Source organism: Nelumbo lutea, chromosome 1, assembly GCF_056320005.1.
Source record: "Nelumbo lutea isolate HS-2025 chromosome 1, American lotus-T2T, whole genome shotgun sequence".
Classification (NCBI taxonomy): Eukaryota; Viridiplantae; Streptophyta; class Magnoliopsida; order Proteales; family Nelumbonaceae; genus Nelumbo; species Nelumbo lutea.
Window position 1 is genome coordinate 199,375,627 of NC_142684.1, and position 21,135 is coordinate 199,396,761.

The window sequence follows — 21,135 nt, forward strand, 5'->3', positions numbered from 1 at the left end:
ACTAAGGGTAGTGACACAATTACTAAAAGTCGGCAAACTGACCCAATCCTCTCCACATCTACTTGTGCTTCTGAGAAGGAAATGGTGAGTGTACCACGTGAAGTATATGAGGAGTTCATTCAAACATCTCAGCAGAACACCACTACACTTGCCCATTTAGGTATGGCTTGCTTAGCTTTCAAAGACTCACACTGGATCATTGACTCCGGGGCCTCGGACCATATGTCTGGGACTCATGATGTATTTTCTTCCCTTTCCCACTCCTCCACACCTCAAACAGTTACACTTGCTAATGGTTCTACATCTCCTATTTGTGGTGTTGGTGATGTTAATCTCTCCTCCTTGCCTTTATCATCTGTTTTATATGTTCCTAAGTTTCCTTTTAACCTTATGTCTGTCAGCAGATTAACCAAGTCTCTTAATTGTTCTGTAACCTTCTACCCTTCTTCTTGTGTGTTTTAGGATCTCAAGACGGGGAGGAAGATTGGTGGAGGGCATGAAGCAGGTGGATTATATTACCTTGATGGTGGTGGTCCTCCAGTAGCTTTTCAGTCATCTCTTACTCCTCTTCAATGGCACTGCAGACTTGGTCATCCTTCTCTCAAGGCCTTGAAGTTACTGGTTCCTTCCTTGAGTCATCTTTTATCATTAGATTATGGGTCATGTCAATTGGGTAAACATCATAGAGTCTCATTTAGTTCAAGAGTTGATAGTCGTGTCTCAAGTCCTTTTTCTTTAGTTCATTCCGATGTATGGGGTCCAATTAAAGTGGTGTCATACAATGGGTATAAGTATTTTGTAATCTTTGTTGATGACTTTTCAAGGATGACATGGATTTATCTTATGAAAGATCGTAGTGAGTTGTTCCCTATTTTTCAAAAATTTTATGCTGAAATACGCACTCAATTTGGTGTTTATATTAAAATTCTTCTCTCCGATTATGCCAGAGAATACAACTCCTCACCATTTCAGCAATACGTAGAACATCATGGGATCATTCGTCAAACTTCTTGTGCCTACACCCCACAACAGAACGGTGTAGCTGAACGAAATAATCAACATCTTTTTGAAACTGCTCGATCCTTGATGATTAATATGAATGTCCCAAAACATTTTTGGAGTGATGCTGTTCTCACATCCTGTTTTCTGATCAATTGGATGCCCATGTCAATCCTTGGAAGTCAATCCCCTTTCTCCGTGTTGTTTCCCACTTTATCTCCATTTCCTCTTACCCCAAGAATCTTTGGTTGTGTTTGTTTTGTTCAACACTTGGGGCCTGGGTTAGACAAGCTAGATGCTTGAGCTACGAAGTGTATCTTTCTTGGCTACTCAAGGACTCAGAAAGGGTATAAGTGTTATAACCCAAAATCTATAAATCGTTTGTGTGCTCTGATGTCACCTTCTTTGAGTCAATTTCGTTCTTCTCAGATGTTGGGGTCTCTTCCTCTCCCTCTGTGGTTCCCCTTCCTGTACCTGTTGTGGACATCCTTCCAGTAGCTCCTGTTTCTACTGCAGATGCACATCCTATGCCTGTTACTTTTGAGAAGCCGCAAATCACTCAAGTGTATACCCGCAGAAGTGCATCGGGCCCTCCTCCACTTCAGCCCTTGTCGACAGATCCTGCTACTGCTCCTCCTTTAGATCCTAATCTTCCTATTGCTCTGCGAAAAGGTAAACGTACTTGTACTTCTCACCCCATTTCACACTATGTTTCTACTGCTCTCCTTTCTTCTTCTCATTGCAAATTTATATCATTACTCTCATCTGTTCCCATTCCCAAGACTGTACAAGAAGCTCTTGCCTCCCCAGGGTGGCGGCAAGCCATGGAAGAAGAACTCTCTGCTCTACAACATAATCACACGTGGGAACTCACCGCTCTTCTTTCCGGTAAGCACACAGTTGGGTGTAAATGGGTCTACACAGTGAAGTATCTTCCTGATGGCAGTGTGGAGCGATTGAAAGCGAGGTTGGTGGCCAAGGGTTATTCTCAGATGTATGGTGTGGACTATATGGAGACATTTTCTCCTGTGGCTAAGATTGGTTCAGTTCGGGTGCTGATTTCATTAGCTGCTATGTATGATTGGCCTCTTGTACAACTTGACATAAAAAATGCCTTCCTGCATGGTGATCTAGTTGAGGAGGTGTATATGGAGCAGCGACCAGGGTTTGTTGCTCAGGGAGAGTTTCGCAAAGTGTGTAGGCTCAAAAAGGCAATTTATGGACTGAAACAATCTCCACGTGCTTGGTTTGGCAGGTTCAGTGAAGTGATGAAAGCCTTTGGGATGAAACAATGTTAGGTTGATCATTTTGTGTTCAGCTATAACTCAAAGGATGGGAAAATCTTGCTAGTCATGTACGTGGATGATATTGCCATAACTGGGAGTGATAGCAATGGAATCAACAGGTTGAATAAATTCTTACAGGATCACTTCAATACGAAAGATCTGGGGAAGTTGAAATATTTCTTGGGAATAGAGGTTGCGAGGTCAAAACATGGGATCAACCTATGTCAGAGAAAAAATGTTCTTGATCTACTTGAAGAAACAGGGTTGTTAGGTGCTAAACCAGCAGAGATTCCTATGGAACTCAATGCCAAGCTGAGTGTTGATGCGGGTGAAGAGTTTGATGATCCTGGAAGATACAGAAGGTTGGTGGGCAAATTGAACTACCTGACCATTACCCGACCAGATATATCATTTGCTGTGAGTGTGGTGAGCCAGTTTATGCCACATCCTCGGGTTCCTCACTGGGAAGTTGTTATGAGAATTGTTAGGTACCTAAAAGGTGCTCCTGGTCGTGGTTTGTTATACCAAAGTGGAGGAACTCTTGAGATAATAGGGTACACAGATGCTGACTGGGCTGGTTCTATATCAGAAAGGAGATCAATTCCAGGGTATTGTACCTTCCTCGGTGGCAATCTTGTAACTTGGAAGAGCAAGAAACAAACAGTGGTGGCAAGAAGTAGTGCAGAAGCAGAGTACAAGGCTATGGCCCATACCACATGTGAGCTAGTATGGCTGAAGAACTTGCTTCAAGAGATGGGATTCTCAATTGACAAACCCATGAAACTATACTGTGATAACCAAGCTGCTGTTTACATCTCTTCCAATCCCGTCTTTCATGATAAGTGGGGTGATAACCACATCTCATGTGAGCTCAGGAAATCAGTGGGCAGATCTTCTCACAAAGGGATTGTCTCGGGGAAGAATAGATTACATTTGTAACAAGCTGGGACTATATGATATATACTCTCCAGCTTGAGGGGGAGTGTTAGAATGCTTGAGTCAGGGGTATTTTGGTCATTCTGGATTATCTGCTTGAGAGTGAAAGGTCTATTGTATATGAGTTTAAGTTATGTGTCCCATCTTCTATGAGGGACAAAATGGTCTTTCCTGTAACTCTATGTTTTTGAATAAATACAAGTGGGTCAGTTAGGGGAGAGTGATTTTGACTCTCTTCTAGTCTGGCCAAACCTTTCTTTCTTCTTCTTCTTCTTCTTCTTCTTTCTCTTTTCTTTCTTCTTCTCGACTTCAACCTAGAATCTGCTAGGGTTTACTAACAATCTGTACAATGATGGAGGAACAAAATAAAAAGGAAGGACTCGGAGAAAGATGTTGTAGCCAAAATAAGTGTGAGCAGGGTAAAGTTCTTAGACATTGGTTGGAAATGATGGAGAAAAGAAAGAGGATGATTGTTGTATTAGGAAGGGGGGGGGGAGAAAGGAAAAAATAAGAAAAAAAAGATCTGAAGTAGAAAGGCTAATTTCAGACATTGAGGGGGATTTAGAATTCAGTGGTAGAGGGGATAGGAGGAAGGGCCTAAAATAAGGAGAATATGGCCTCTTATTGGGTTCTTTTGCTACTTTGTCTCGATGAAAATTATTAGCCTGAATGTAAGAGGGTTAGGGAGTGCAAGGAAGAGAAGGGTGATCAAAGACCTACTCCGAAGGGAAAAACTTGATATTGTGCCGTTACAAGAATCCAAATTGATGGAATTAGATGGGAGATGGGTGAGGAGTTTTTGGAGGTCTAGAGGTTTAGGTTGGAGCTCGACTCCTTCTTGGGGAGCCTCGGGAGGGATTGTAACATTGTGGAGGGAGGGTGTGGTGGAAGTAGTGGAAGAATTGATAGGCAGATTCTCTGTTTCCATTAAGTGCAAGAATGTAGAGAATGGTTGTGTATGGGTTTTAACCAATGTTTATGGCCCTAATTCCTATAGAGAGAGGAATGAGATGTGGGAGGAACTATATGCAATCAAGGGGCTATGGGATGGTCCTTGGTGCCTGGGCGGGGATTTTAACGTCATTTGATTCTCTGATGAAACCAGTAATCCCCAACAGGTAATCTCAACAAGCATGAGGAAATTTAATGGTTTTATTGAAGGTTGTGATCTGAAGGAAATACCTCTGCTGCAAGCCAGTTACACTTGGTCCAACCTTCAGGAAACCCCTTTGTGCTCGAAGTTGGATAGATTCTTATTTAATCTTGCCTGGGAGAATAGTTTGGAAAACTTGGTTGCTAGGGCGTTACCCAGGGTCACCTCTGATCACTGTCCTATCCAAATAGGTACCGAGTCTTTTCCTATAGGACCCAAACCTTTTAGATTTGAAAATATGTGGCTTACCCATCCAGATTTTGTGAAAAAAGTGAAGGAGTGGTGGGGTGAGGAGGAGAGGGGGGTAAGATGGAAGGGGATCAAGTACTACAAGAAATTAAAAAGGTTGAGAGCCAAAATAAAAGAGTGGAATAGAGATCAGTTTGGTAGAATTGAGGAGCAAAAATTGGGCCTGTTGGAATAATGTTAGAATAACTTAGTTGCAGTTGTTAGGGTCTGTTTGTCTAATTAAAGTGTTTTTTTACTTCGTTTTTTATTTCTGTTATGTCTGTTATTGTACTCAGGGGCACAAGGGTCTTTTCCCTTGTTATTTCTGTCGCCCTATATATATTAAATAAACACTGGCGCCGCCAGTACTGTTGCATTGCAAACTCTCTCTTTTCTCTTCTCTTCTCTTCTCTTCTCTTCTCTTCTCTTCTCTTCTCTTCTCTCCTCTTTCACCATTCCCAGGATGGTATCAGAGCAGGAATACTGATTAAAAGAGAGCAGACCGATCAACCCTACTGTCAAGAGAAGATCGATCAACCCTACTGATTAGTGGAACAGGCTAGCAGAAAGGAAATCTGATTCTGGACTACAGAATAGCTACGACTGGTACAGTTCTTCCTCTATTTTTCTCCTCTTTACTCTCCTTGATCATGGGCCGAGTGAAAACCCTATGAATCTGGGGCGGTTGAATGCTATCGAACCTGTGTAACCCTAGTTGTCTTGGATCGTGTGATCCTGTTGATGTGTTAAGATAACTGTAGGTCAATGCTGACCTGTCTTCTCAATGGTTTGAGTTGACTATAAGCAAGAAGGATCTCTCCTGCTGATTAGTGGTTGTTAGCCATTCTAGAATTCTGATAGGCAGGTCTGAAACTGCCGAATATTACCTCAGTTTTGTCCAGAATTTGGTACGGTTTGTGCACAATTTGGTTGGTAAACCCTAGTGTGTGGGTGTGAACTGAGTGGAGCATTGCTTTGTGGAGTAAGGAGGGGTCCTAAATCCGGTGTGTGGGACTGAGTAATTGCTTGACCATGTCGACTGAGAATTCTGCTACTTCAGAAATCTTAGGGAGCCACAATGGAGTGAGTGGGGGAATGGATATGAGCTTTCCCATGGCTGTCATTCCCTTTGATGGTCTGAATTACCTTGAGTGGTCTAGGGGGATAAACTCTACATCACTGCTAGGGGGCGAATAGGATACATCAATGGGAGAGTAAAGGAACCGAAGTATGGAAGTGCTGAGCATGATAGGTGGGACCAAGAGAACAGTATGGTGATGTCTTGGCTCTTGGTTTCAATGCTGCCACAAGTAAGGAAGACCTTTATGTGGGCTGAAACTGCTTGTGAGATATGGGAACAAGCGAAGTCCACTTATTCAGAACAGAGACACTATGCCAAGATATATCAACTACAAGCAGAATCTTCTACTTGCAAGCAGGGGGAGAGGAGTCTCTCGATGTACTATTCTGATTTGACATCAATATGGAAAGAACTTGATCACTATCAGAATGTGAATTGGAAGTGTGATGAAGATGCAAAAGCCTATAAGTCACTTGTATCACAGCAACGCGTGTTTGCCTTTCTCCTAGGGCTGAAACAATCATATGAGTCCATCAGGGTATAGATCTTGGGTAGTAAAGACTTGCCATCAGTCCAGGAGGTGTATGCCTTGGTGCAGTCAGAAGAAAGCAGAAGAAGTGTGATGAATGGTGTAGAAGGGGAGTCAGTTGCCCTAGCGGTCCGGGGAAATTCAGATACAAATGTCGGATGTGATTTTAAAAGGGGTGACATGTTAGACAGTTTTGTATGCCCTTAGCTTCAATCAAAATGATGTACTTTATGAATTTATTGTAAATGAATAAAAGTGCATATTTGATTCATGTTCCCTTGGTATGTTTCTGTGTAATACCCTTAAACTGGACACTTATTGAGACTCGTGTTAGTTTAGAATGTTCACAGCCAGTGGGTCGGTCTGGGGAGACCTATCCTGACAAGGCTGACACTGTGGTGCTGCCAAGTCGGTTGGGGTGGATTTTCTCAACTTCCAGGGTGAGACCCTAGGCACATACAGTGTGGGATTAATTGAATCTTTGAACTGGACCAGACTTCCAGTATTGCCCTGGACCTTGGAGATTGATGGGCAAAACTGAAAAGTTACACCCGACCCCTAGACTCGATTGTGATAATGCACTATGTGTTGGATTGGGCTGTCTTTGATGTACCAATCAGTGAGATCCTTAGCGGGGGTCAAAACCTGGGTGTGTTGGGACAGTCTGAGAATTCATCTGAGTGGGTGATCATAGTGACAGAATCAGCCCCTTTGTCGGACAAAGGTAATGATCGAGGATGCACTCTCACTGATGGAAACCAAGACTGCCGGCAGCCGATTTCAATCGTTGAGATTTGTTTTGCAAAATATATTTTATATGAGATATAAAAGTATATATATATATTATGGTTTTGAAATGTTTGCAAAAAGGTTTTAATTCCCGGGATCCATATATGAGAGAGTGCAACACTGTTCCTTGCAGCCGAGGGAGAGGTCCTCTCTTGTCGGGCAGTGTATGATCATTATGGGCTGAGAGGTTAAGTGTAAGGCCATTGAGGATAATACCTGATGGGCTAATCTTGCATCTGCGCACAGTCCCTGGGTGTTACAAGGTGGCTTGGCCCAGGGACCACTTAGGGTAAGTGTTGGGCCCATAGAGCCCATCTGATGGGTTTCAGGGGGTGCACTGTCCATAACAGTGTATTCGGCCAGGCCTTGTAACAAAGGCTGGGTTGAACCCATGTGGCTGATGTGTAGATCAATGCTTGGGTCCCACGCCATACAAGGAAGCCCAACTGGGCAGCAGTTTGGAAGGCTTAATGAATACATAACCCTAAATGGGCCTTAAGCCCATTTCGAACTGGGCTAATTTGGTTAGTCTTTAAGGAGCGAATTCTGAGATAAGATCAGCTGATAGGATTTGGCCCACACCCTATCCACTCAAAGAGTCCAAAATCTAAATGAGATTTAGATTTGGAAACTTCTTAATTAGATTAGGAACTGGCTGATCTAATCTGCAGATAAGATAAGGATTATCCCTTATCTTAAAGGGACTTTTAATCCAGATATGATTTGGGTTAGCAACTCCTAATGGGATTAGGAGCTGATCCCTTTAAGTCTATAAAAGGAAGAGGGGCGGCAGCCTTTAGACACAACATCCAACAGACTGAAGTCTTGTCTTCAGAGCTGAGATCACAGGAGAGAGAATTCTGCACCCTGCAAATACTCTCTAGCCGCCTCCTTCCTGCAGCCGCCGCCTATTGCAGTTCGATCTCCATTCCTTGGGAGAAATCAAGATTGGATCTTGATTCCAATCTTTTGGAGAAAAGATTGGTAGGAGTTGTATTCACAAGCCGTCCAGGTGATTCTTGAGAAGAATCAAGTTATTAGGAAGGACACTGCTGATTCTGCTGCACCTTGCACTGCGCCATCTTCAATAGGAGCAGATTTTGGTTTCTACCTTGGGCGTGAACACCTCCATTGAGAGATATTGTTTCTCTGTATCAGGTATTATCTCTCTCTCCTCCTTTTGGTTCAGATCTGGTTCAGTTTATGGTTCAAGAATGATCATTGAAAATATGATTTTCTAAATAGGGAATTCGATTCCCAGTTGAAGGGAGAGAAAAATTTTTGAAATTCGCCCCCTTTATTCCGCAGTCTTGGGCGTCCATGTGATGGATTTCCTATCCCCTCATGACACTCAAAAAAAAAACAGAAGATAAAAGCAAGCTTTGGTGCACTCACTGCCAGAAGACACGACACACTAAAGATACATGTTGGGATCTCCATGGAAAACCAAAATGGGCACAGGATTTGGGTAAGAAGTCAGCACCGGATTAGGGCAAGAAACTAGGTCAGCAGAATCAAAGAAGGTATAACTCAGCTAATCTGGCATCGACAGAGACTAGTCCTTCCGTAAATCAGGAGAGACATCCCGGTTCTGACCCTAAGGAAGATATTATCAATTCCTTCCGTGAACATTTGGAATTGTATGGTAGGACTCTCCGCCAGGTGGATTCTGGGCCTACTCCTTCTACCTCATTTGCGTCTACATCAGGTAATGCCACAACCTTCCATGTGTCATCTCATACTACTGATTCACCTTGGATTATTGACTCCGGAGCCTCAAATTACATGACCAGTAAGTCAAATTTGTTCCAGACATATAACCTTCTCTTTGGGAGAGATAAGGTAAGACTGGCTAATGGTTCCTTTTCTACCATAGCTGGCCGAGGCACCATATCTCTCCCACTTGGCCTTACTCTTCCAAATGTCCTGCATGTTCCGAAATTACCTATTAATTTGTTGTCCATTAGTAGTATTACTCACTCTTTGAACTGCTCAGTCACCTTTTTTCTGTCTTCATGTGTGTTTCAGGATTTGACCTCGGGGAAGGCGATTGGTAGAGGAAGCATGGTGGATGGTCTCTACATGTTGGAGAATAATGCTGGTCTAATGGCGACTGAGTCCACAAATTCGGCGAGTGAGAGTCAGGCCTATTTATGGCATAGTTGTTTAGGTCATCTTTCTTTTGAGTCTTTAAAAGTTATGTTCCCAAAGATTTTTGAGTCCTTGTCAGTGAGTCGGTTACAGTGTCAAACTTGTCAGTTGAGTAAGCATTGTAGAAGCTCTTTACCTTTAAGAAATAAAAGATCTGAATTTCCGTTTCATATTGTTTATTCTGATGTTTGGGGCCCTGTTACTCTACCTACTGCGGCTGGCTATAAGTATTTTGTTACGTTGATTGATGATTATTCTCGATACACTTGGGTTTATCCTATGCGATCTCGAGATGAAGTGCCACAAATTGTGAAAGATTTCCAACGCATGGTGTTCACTCAGTTCCAAACGGAAATTCATATTTTCCAGTTAGACAATGCAAAGGAATATTTCCATAGTGATCTCACGAAGTTCTTTGCTTCGAGTGGGTCACTTCAGCGAAGCTCTTGTGCCTGGACACCCTAACAAAATGTTGTGGCTGAACGAAAAAATCGTCATCTACTCGAAGTTGTTCGTGGTTTGCTGATTCATATGAATGTGCCGAAACAGTTCTGGATGGATGCAGTATTGTGTGCGACATATATCATCAATCGCATGCCCTCTCGGCTACTAGACTATAAGGCCCCACATCAGCTCTTGTTCCCTACAGCCCCGCTGTCCACCATTCTGATGCATGTCTTTGGGTGTCGTTGTTTTGTCCACAACCTATCACCTACTCGTGGTAAACTTGACCCTCGGGCTATTCCTTGTGTTTTTCTTGGTTACCCCTCATCTCAAAAGGGGTATTGTTGCTATGATCCCATTGCCCATAAGTACTATGTTTCCATTGATGTCTCATTCTTTGAGAGTCAACCGTTCTTCTCGGTTTCTCCTCAGGGGGAGAGTAGGGTTGAGGAGAAATAGGCGACGACTCAGATTCAACTACCTCCTTTACCCGATCCTCCTTCGTTCCGGGTTTTCCATCGTCGTCATAAGAGCCAGCAGAGTTCAAGAACCGTGGAGCCGGACACTATGCAACCAACATCATCGGATTCACCCGAGGCAGATCTGTCTCATCAGCCAGGTACACTTGTTCCCATTGCTCCTTTAAATGTTGATTCACATGTCCCCAATGATCTTAATATTCCTATTGTTAAGAGAAAGGGTGTTAGATCTTGTACCACTAATCATCCTATCTCTAACTGTGTGTCCTATGAGCATGTTTCACCCTCGTACCGTGCCTTCCTCTCCTCTGTGGACAATGTTCCCATCCCTAAGACCGTGGCAGAAGCTTTGTCAAAACATGAATGGATAGATGCAATGTAGGAAGAAATTGATGCCTTACATAAAAATGGTACGTGGGAGTTGGTAGATCTTCCTGAGGGGAAGGAACCAGTGGGGTGCAAGTGGGTGTTCACAGTGAAACACAAAGCTGATGGAACTGTTGAAAGGTGCAAGGCTAGACTGGTAGCAAGAGGCTTCACACAGGTATATGGAGTGGACTATGCAAAGACTTTTGCCCCTGTAGCGAAGATGAACTCCATCCGGATTCTCCTTTCCTTGGCAGCAAATCTTGACTGGGATCTTCACCAATTGGACATCAAGAATGCCTTCTTGAATGGTGACTTGGAAGAGGAGGTGTACATGACCCAACCCCCAGGGTTTTGTGCCAGAGGCAATGAACAAAAGGTGTGCAGGTTGAAAAAGTCCCTATATGGATTGAAACAATCACCTCGGGCTTGGTTTAGTAAGTTCCATGTAGCAGTCCAACAAATGGGATTTAAACAATGCCAATCAGATCATACCTTGTTTGTAAAAAGAGGTGAAGGTAAAATTGCAACTCTTATTGTGTATGTGGATGACATAGTGATCACAGGAGATTGGGAGGCTGAAATCCAAAGACTAAAAAAATTCTTAGTCACTAAATTTGAGGTGAAGGATCTAGGCCCCTTACGATACTTCCTTGGAATTGAAGTTTCCCGCTCTCACAAGGGCATCTTTATTTCCCAATGGAAGTATGTACTAGATCTACTAGAAGATACAGGCAAGTTGGGGGTAAAACCATTTGATTCACCTATTGAACCTAATCACCATCTGGGAGACAGTCAGGGAGAGTTTTTGAAAGATGTAAAGATGTTCCAGAGACTTGTGGAGAGACTTCTGTATTTGTCTATGACCAGGCCTGATATTGCCTATGCAGTGGGTGTCCTTAGTCAATTCATGCACAACCCGATGACAAGTCACTTTGAGGCTGCAGAGAGGATCTTGAGATATCTCAAGAAGTTTCCTGGGGCTGGTTTGTTGTTCCATAAACACAGTCACTTAAAAGTGGAAGTATATACTGATGCAGATTGGGCAGGAGCAATCAATGACCGAAAGTCCACCAGTGGTTATTGTGCCTTTGTAGGAGGAAACCTTGTCACATGGAGAAGCAAAAAACAAAGTGTGGTGGCTAGATCCAGTGCTGAAGCTGAATATAGAGCGATGGCTCATGGGGTTGCGGAAATCATGTGGATAAGAAATCTGTTAGGTGAACTGGGTTTTGCAGTAAACAATCCTACTTCACTCTACTGTGACAATAAAGCAGCCATCAATATTGTTGCTAATCCAGTTCTGCATGATAGGACGAAACACATTGAAGTGGACAAACATTTTATCAGAGAGAAAATTGAAAGTGGAGAAGTGTGCACACCATATGTCAACTCGGAAGAGCAACTTGCAGATATCTTCACCAAAGGTCTTCATCATGTGCGGCACAAAGATTTGTGTGACAAGTTGGGCATGATTGACATCTATGCTCCAACTTGAGGGGGAGTGTTGGAATAATGTTAGAATAACTTAGTTGCAGTTGTTAGGGCCTGTTTGTCTAATTAAAGTGTTTTTTTTACTTCATTTTTTATTTCTATTATGTCTGTTATTGTACTCAGGGGCACAAGGGTCTTTTCCCTTGTTATTTCTGTCGCCCTATATATTAAATAAACACTGGCGCCGCCAGTACTGTTGCATTGCAAACTCTCTCTTTTCTCTTCTCTTCTCTTCTCTTCTCTTCTCTCCTCTTTCACCTATCTCTGGCCGGCTACACTGCCAAGAGGGCCTAATCTCTCGAATACATAACTTGGATGTAAAGGAATCTCACAATGGGCTGACCGAGGAGGACAAAGTGTTAAGGAGACAATTAAAAAAGGATTTGGAAGAAGTGCTATTGAGGGAAGAAATCAGTTGGAGACAAAAATCTAGACACAAGTGGATTAAGGAAGGCGATGGGAACACTAGATTCTTCCATGATTTAGCAAATGGGAGACGAAAAAAGAATTTTGTGACCAAGCTAGAGATAGGAGAGGAGGTGTTTACCAACCAGGATGACATAGCCAGAAAATTTGTGGACCACTTCAAATCAATTTGTAGAAGGTCTCTGAGAGAGAGGACGGTCATGGAAAGGGTGGATTGGCCAAGAATTGATGGAGTGGCAAGGTGGCTGCAAAGGGATTTCGAGGAAGAAGAGATTAAGAAAGCTATCTTTATAATGGATAGATCCAAGGCTCCGGGTCCAGATGGCTTTACAATGGGTTTTTATCAAGACTGTTGGAGGTGTTGAAAGAGGATCTAGCTGAAGTCTTTAAGGAATTTGCAGACAATCACACTACCATTGAGAATCAAAACAGTCCTCCCTACCATCATTAGTGAAACCCAGGGGGCTTTCATTCAAGGGCGACAAATAACAGATTAGATCTTAATTGCGAATGAGTGTGTTGAAAAAATGAAAAGGTCTAGTAAGAGAGGATTCATTTGTAAATTGGATCTTGAAAAGGCCTATGATTTAGTGGACTGGAAGTTTCTATTGGAGGTTATGCAAAACTGTGGACTTGGGGACAAGTGGTGTAGTTGGATCTTTGGGTGTATCAGTACTTGTCACTACTCTATTCTGGTAAATGGTACGGTGAGAGACTTTTTTCCAGCTTGCAGGGGTGTCAGGCAAGGGGATCCACTTTCACCCTTCCTTTTTACCTTAGTAGCTGATGTGATTAGTAGGATCATTACTAAGGCTGACAGCGAAGATGCCATTAGGAGTTGGAGAATAGGGAGACACCAAACTCCCGTCACCCACCTTCAGTTTGCAGATGACCTAATGATTTTTTGTGAAGGAGGTCTTAGTGAAAAGGTAGCAAACCTAAAGGAGATAATAAAAGGATTTGAATGTGTCTCTAATTTGAGAATAAATCTGGAAAAGAGCTGCATAGTGGGTATAAATTTGGAGGTAGGGGAGGTCGAGGCTATTGCGGAGTGTCTTGAGTGTTCCACCTCTGCTTGGCCTATGTCATATTTAGGGCTTCCTTTAGGGGCAAATCCTAGGGAGAGTAGATTTTGGACCCCAGTGATAGAAAAGTTTGAGAAGAGATTAGCCTCATGGAAGAGGAACTATATCTCTTTAGGAGGGAGAATTACCCTAATAAGAGCTACCTTGGCTAACTTACCTACCTATTATTTGTCTGTCTTTAGGATACCAGTTAGGGAAGCCAGGAAACTGGAGAAGTTGATGAGAGACTTCTTATAGGAGCCGGGACAAGAAAAAAATGATCACTTGGTTAATTGGGAAATTGTGTACAGAAGTAAAGAAGAGGGGGGCTTGGGAATTGGGATGGTAATTAGAAAGAATCAAGCTCTGTTAGGGAAATGGTTGTGGAGATGGCCTTTGGAAAGAGAGAGATTGTGGCATGAGGTGGTGGGAAGCATTCATGGGAGGTCAGAGAACAGATGGGATGCTGGTGTATCGAGGCAAGCTAACCTAGCAGCACCGTGGAAGGCTATTCACAACACCCTTCCTCAATTCTTCAATTTTATCAGGTATGAAGTTTGTTCTGGCAACTCTGTTCTTTTTTGGGAGGATATTTGGGTAGGAGACTCACCGTTAAAGGACTTGTTCCCTTCGCTTTTTTCTATTTCTTTGTACAAAAAAGAGGTGGTCTCAAAATTTGTTTCACCTTTGGGAACACCCTTAGATCCTACTTGGGATTTTGGGTTTCGTAGAGGACTTAGGGATGCTGAAATTGAGTCTCTTTCTATTTTGCTTGGTTGTCTTAATCAGGTTTGTTTGGATCCCTCCAAGCCAGATAAGAGAGTTTGGACTCCCAGACCCAATGGAACCTTCTCTTGTGCTTCTTTCTTCAAGTCCATCTCTCAACTTTCTACTCACCAACCCTTTCTGTCAAAAGAAATTTGGTGTAGGCCAGTCCCCCCAAAAATTATGGCTTTTTGTTGGGAAGTATTCCATGGGAAAGTAAACACTTTAGACAACCTACAAAAGAGAAGACCTTTTCTCTGTATTTCTCCTAATTGGTGTATCCTCTGTAGAGCTTACGGTGAGGATTGTTACCATCTACTAGTATCTTGTCCCTTTTCTGCAGACCTTTGGGCTTGGCTACTTTCGTTGTTTGGGGGTAGTTGGAATCTACCAGCAGAAGTCCACATGCTCTTCAACCATTCTACCTTTTATTGGCCTACAAAAATAGGGAGAATTATGTGGAGATGTGCTCGTGCTGCTTTGACTTGGACTCTTTGGGAAGAAAGGAATCTCAGAATTTTTCAAGACAAGGAAAGGAACAGCCAAGATTTGAAAGACTGTGTGTTAAACAGGGCAATACATTGGCTGAAGACCTTGGAAATCTTCCATCAATTCTCCTTTAATGACCTTTGGAGAAATTGGTCAGCAGTAGCAAGGTGCTCATCTTTAAAGGACAAATCAATTACAAGCTGGTCTCCTCCACCCGAAGGCTCAATAAAGTTGAACTTTGATGGAAGCAGCATGGGTAATCCAGGATTATCCGGAGTGGGGGTGCTTTGAGAAATGAGAAGGGAGAGATTTTGTTGCTCTACTCAGGTCCCTTGGGAATTGGGAACTCCATCAGGGCAGAACTTTTAGCTGTTGTACAAGGGGTGCAATTTGCAAACCAGCTGGGGGTACAACACCTAATAATCGAGGGGGATTCCAAAGTGGTGGTGGGTTGGTTGAAAAATTCTGAAGAGGCTATGTGGCGATACAAGAATGAAATGAAGAAATTTAGTTGGTTGACAAGGAATATGTTGGTCACTATACAGTGGGTGGGGAGATCAGCAAATACTTTGTCAGATGTCTTAGCTAAGTAAGGGGTAAATAGAGAAGAATTATTTTGGGCTCAGTTGTGATTATTGTTTTTCTTTCCTAGTTTACTTGTAAGATTCAAGGAGGGGCTGCAGCTCGTGCCTCTCGTTGGGATGATGTATGAACTCACTCTAAAGTTGCTTCTGAATCAATAAACTTATTATTATTCATCAAAAAAAAAAAAAGAGAGAAGAAAGAAAAAGAGAGAAGAAAGGAGAAAGATTTGAGAACAGCAACAGTCCTGGTGGCGCCAGATTTTATTAGTATATATAGTGCGACAATAATAAAAGGCAAAAAGACATTACTGTCCTTGTGGCACATATAGTACAAAATGCTAACTATTCTAACAAATACTATCTAATAAATGATTTCTTTTGACAATAATTAAATGCACTTTTACTAATTAGAAAACAGGTGTGCAACTTATGGAAAAAGAAATTTCCACATGTGAAGACCACTATTTTGTACCAATTCAAGTGGTTTTGGGAATATTGTTGCATGTTTCTAGAAGTATAAAAGAATGGAAGAAGACAAGAATCTTCACTTGGCTAGTTTTCTAAACTGATGAATGGGGTTGGCAAATTTGAAATTAGTAGAGAACCTTCTTCCTCTATGCTAACTAGAAATCTTCAGGCTTTATCAAATGCTTGTATTTTCTAATCTATTCTAAGAACTATGGAGGGCTGGAGTATTGAGCAGAAGTTAACCAGTAACTTGGGACTAGGTGGAGGTACCAATGATTCTTTTGGACTTGGGATTATTACCACAGATAAATTAGATGTTACAACTTGTTAGAAGTTGGTGGAGAAGAATAGAGTCTTTGAGTTTTTGGTTGGACTGAACCCTAGATTTGATATTGCCAGCAACCATCCTTCCCAGAAAGAATCGACTCTTTCTTAAGCTTATGCCTTTGTGTATAGAGAGGAGAGTAGGAGGAATGCTATGTTGAGACAATTTGGGATTGACCAATCAGCTATGGTTAGTAAAATCAAGCCTAAGTCAAATAAAGACATGGGGAGTAGTGAGATCAGGAGGGAGGATAGGAAAGATTTTGGTGTGTAACTATTGCAAGAAGCCTAAGCATACCAGAGACACTTGTTGAAAGCTCCATCCACATCTCATACCAGCTTGGGTAAAGAACAAGAAGGGAAATGCAAATGTGGCAAGTACTATACCATTAAAATGTACATTTCCTTTGTATTTATGCATGATTTGTGACTATTTGATTTTAAATTTAGTGTTATTTATATATTTATGGAATTTATTTGTGTTTCCCTAATGCATCTAAGCGTTCCCATTTTTTTCATCCGTATCCAAGTTGTCTAATACGATACTCGATACCAATACTTTGATCCTTGAGCCTGCCTTATGTCTCCTATGAGTTACAATTAGCTGATACCAAAGGGGTTGCAAAGAACAAGCTTGAACATGACCTATGCAAGTTGGGAATGTATGACATTTACTCCCAACTTGAAGGGGAGGGTTGAAGATTTTGTGCAGATTTGTTGGTTAATTTGTTTAGTTAGAGAGTAGGGACTACAACACACTTGTTGGGACCCTTTAGAGTGATGTTTTAAAGTATTTATCGAGTATTTTGGGTTAGCTGCCCTATAAGGGAATATTAGTCATTATACATGATTTTACTTAAAGTATGAATATCAATAAGAGGGGGCAACCAGATCTGATAGCTCTCTCATTCTTGTCTCCATTCTCTCTCTTCTTCTTCTCTCTTCTCACAAAAACTTATTTTCTTCTTTCTCTGCAGTTTTTGTTTCTGTATATTTCTACTAAGGCAAAGTATTGAATTGATTTATAATAAATTAATAATGTACAAAAAGAAAGTACATTAGCCAATGTACAATGAGAACCTGTATATTTGGAATGTGAAAAAAGAAGAATCATCCAAAAAAGGTCCAACCTGCAAAACATAACTTAGTTGGACACGCTGAAATATTCTTTGTACACCCAACCAAGAACTATGCAAACCTATATGATTACTTTTAATTTCCTCCATGTCAGAATATTTGTTGTAAAAAAGACGACTATTTCTTTCCTTCCAGATTAACCAGATGATAGTTGCCAGGAAAGTATTCCATAATAGTTTATCCCTCCTGTTCAGACCTTTAGTTTTCCAACCTCGCAGAATCTGTATTACTGATTCCAGAAAGCAGATAATCTTTCTTTAATGTGTGAAAGGCTAGCATCAATTATTCATCAAAAAAATTGCTAGTGTCAATAAGGTAAGCTACATGTATGTGTTCTTTGAATTTCTCTTATCTTTTTCAGATTGTTGACTGAAAATCCAGTCCAGAGACTTGGAGCAACTGGAGCTGGAGAGGTAAGGTCCTATCTGTTGTTGATGAATATATATTATATGCAACTCTGCACATTAAATAATGGTAGAAGATTAGCAAAAAAGAATGATCATTGTCGCAGGTGCCATGATTTCTTCAAAAACATAAACTGGGACACACTTGCCAGACAGAAGGTCATTTTCCCTTTAGTTTAGTTTTCTCTTAAATTAATTTTCTTAAATGCCACACAAACATTAATGGAGTATGGTCTTATTATTTACAGGCTGCATTTGTTCCATCAGCAGAAGGTGCATATGATACAAGTTATTTCACAAGCCGTTATGCATGGAATTCATCAGATGAGCAAGTTCGTTCAGCAGGCTATGACTCTGATGACACGACTGAAACTTGCAGCATATCCTGTAGTGGTAGCTCATTCAGCAACCCACAAGATGAAGATGTATAGACAATTTTCTTAGACCATTCAATTAATATCTATAGACTGTATATCATCCCTTTTAAGTTCTAACGGTTGGATGCCTGTGAAACAGGGGGATGAGTGTGGTAATCTTGCAGACTTTGGAACTCCCATCCTTTCAGTGAAGTATTCATTCAGCAATTTTTCTTTTAAGGTAAGCCTGCTATAGCTGGACATCTTTTGATGCATTTTATTTATTTAAGAAACCAGGATACAACTCTTCTTTCTCTTGTATATTCAGAATTTGTCTCAGCTAGCTTCCATCAATTATGATATGCTTCTAAAGTGTAGCAAGGATTCTTCAGAACCTTCCGAGCCTTGAATCACAAAACAGTGAATTTAGATAGTTGCTTCATAAACAACGAGTTACTCTCATGGATCTCCTGCGAATCAATCTGTTTATTCATCTACCTTCTTTCACGTCTGGATGTTGGTGACTGAATTTTGTTTCGGAACCAACAAATGTTCATGAAGAGCAAAGTTTGATCATCTAGGTAGAATTGACACCAGGTGCATATTTTCAACTTAGATCGAGGGCGTTAGAACTGAATAAAGTATAATCTTCATTGAATTTATTTCTTTCATACGAACATTGAAATGGTGTACACCGAATTTCTAGCTTTTGTCCATATGTACATATCTTTTTCTCTTTCAATTACTGAAATTTAGCTCTTTTTCTTCTCATTCTTCAGTTTTGTTCTTAGTAGTGTTAACACAGTAGCGCTGACGTCACACAATGAAATATTAAAGGTGATGCTTTTAATACGCTCAAGCAAAACACACGATAGTTTCTGATTACAAAATATATGGCAATAATTCTATCTAATACCATTCTCCAAAATTTTCCTGGAAGCCAATAGTTACGATGCCAGAAAGGTATGACACCGAAAGAAATTTGACCAATCAGGTTCACTGAATTTTGATGAATACTAGCTGATTGATACCATTTTTAATACCGGTTATTAGTTACAAGTTTTATAAGGTATCATGCCTTTCCGGTATCATAAAATTTTTGGATAAACATTTGGAACCTAGATATGTCTTAGAACTAATTTTACCTCCAATATATAAAATGATGAGCATAACTGATGTAGAACGATTAATCGAAAACCTAACCAATCCAGAAAATATGATCTTATACAGTTCATGGTGTAAATGGGCTAACAAACCTAAGATGTGTGGGCAGTACGCCGAGAAGAGCCCAGTGTAGACTAAGATGACAAAACTTCAGTGAGTTTCATCTGGTTACGTCGATTTTTTGGTGTGACCATGTTACCTTGCTCAATCCATAAATGATAAATTCAATGAATTCAAAGTTATCAAATGATGTGCATGTTGGCACAAACGTTGACAACTAGTTATCAAATTGCCCACCATTTACTAATTTATTTTAGATCAATTCCACAACTTAGGAAAAAATAAACAAAATGAAATGACAATTTAGAAGGGCATAATGATTGCACTGAGACCAGAAGCAACTCTGAAATTCAATAGTCTCTAAAAACAGTGAACTTTGGAGCGGAGGCTGCATTCATTATTTACATTACTTTCAAACAAGTCTCTAAACGGTATTTGAAAATTCGAGTATAATTCAAGATTAGATATAATTGAATCAAATTCGGATTATTCGAATGATATTGGCAGTCGAATTTGAATGAAGCATTTTTACCGATTAATTAATCTAATCGAATTCGAATAGGAGTCGATCCGATTCGATAAATATATATTATACGTATATATCGATATATATTAATATATTATTTTGTTGGAGTACGCCTTTTGAAAAATTTCTTTTATAATATTATTTTAATAATAAAGAATTGAATGAACAGAGACACTATGATGATTTTTCGGTCAAATAAAATAATATTTTAATACTTTTTTATATTTTAATAATAAAACAATTGAACCAATGCGGATGTTATGATGATTTTTGGAACAAACAAAGTTATATTTTAATATTTTTTTTATCAAAAGGCCCGAATCTCATTAATTATTTTGTACTTTTCATTTCAATCGCTTTTAATTTACTATTCATCTTTCTTCTTCCTCGGTTCTTACTCTGCAACATGTTTCCTTCGCATCTTTTCTTTTGGTCCATTGCAACTTGTAAGTTTTAATGTTAATCTCCCTTTCTTCATTCCTTTTTTTTTATTTTTTACGTACAAGTGTCTTTTATTCTTTGTTTCTTGGTCACTTTCTCTCTCTTCCTCTCTCCCCATCTCTTTCTCTTTCCCTCTTGATGTTGCAAAGCACATGAACATGGCGGACAATCTCTCTGTTGCAAACCACACTAATGGCGACGCTTGTTGCAGTGACATCAAATAGACAGCTATGATTCAAAAAAAAATTAATCTGTTTTTTTCTTTTTTTTTAATATTAAATCAATAGGGAATGAAAAAAAAAAACTTCAATCCAGGTTTCTTCTTCTTCCCTTGGTGAAGAGGTTGGTGTTAAAAATGTATTTCAAATTCGAGCATTCGATTATTTAGACAAATTCAAATTCAATTGCCGGATATCGAATCGAATTCGAATATGCATCTATTTAATCGGTTTCGATTTCTAACCAAACCTGATCCAGTTCAAATTCGCTCCGTTTACACTCCTATCTCCCATTTCTCATACCTATTATAGAAATAGACCCAGTGAATGAGGGAGAGAAGACTTCATTGTTTGTTACCAGAAAAAAGGAGACAGAATTATAAAACCATTATGCCCAATTCGTGCATCACTGAGAAAGAAAATGAAGGTTGATGCACAGGCTGCTGCGTTGCTTCAAAACATGGTTTATTCAAATTTGAAAACGAAAATGGGAAAGAAAGTAAAATTTTGTGATTTTAAAATGTTTAATGTAAGGTTTCTCAAGAATTGCTTAAAGTAAAATTTCGTGCATCATTGGACTAATCGGGAACAGGGTCTAGAGCATTTACCTATTGAAAATCAAGGTCTATTTGTGGATGGTGGATCATCTCTGCCACGAAACTACAAAGACATGATATTTGAGTAGTCATAATTTAATTGTTATCTATCTACATGGCAACATCCACTTTTAGACCTTGTCGATTAAAGGAATCACAAAAATGCAGCTCCGCTATA

General features: G+C 40.4%; 1 protein-coding gene across 1 annotated transcript in view; it reads left to right on the forward strand.

Annotated features, from left to right (window-relative positions):
• LOC148880296 (putative serine/threonine protein kinase IRE) overlaps positions 1–18,723 on the forward strand; it is a 112,545-nt gene extending 93,822 nt beyond the window's left edge. Inside the window, 5 exon segments of the mRNA XM_088962164.1 lie at positions 17,554–17,610; positions 17,704–17,755; positions 17,845–18,021; positions 18,113–18,193; positions 18,281–18,723. Of these exon segments, the coding sequence (XP_088818290.1) occupies positions 17,554–17,610; positions 17,704–17,755; positions 17,845–18,021; positions 18,113–18,193; positions 18,281–18,361 (448 nt within the window). The 3' untranslated portion in view covers positions 18,362–18,723.
• The last annotated feature ends 2,412 nt before the right edge of the window (positions 18,724–21,135 follow it).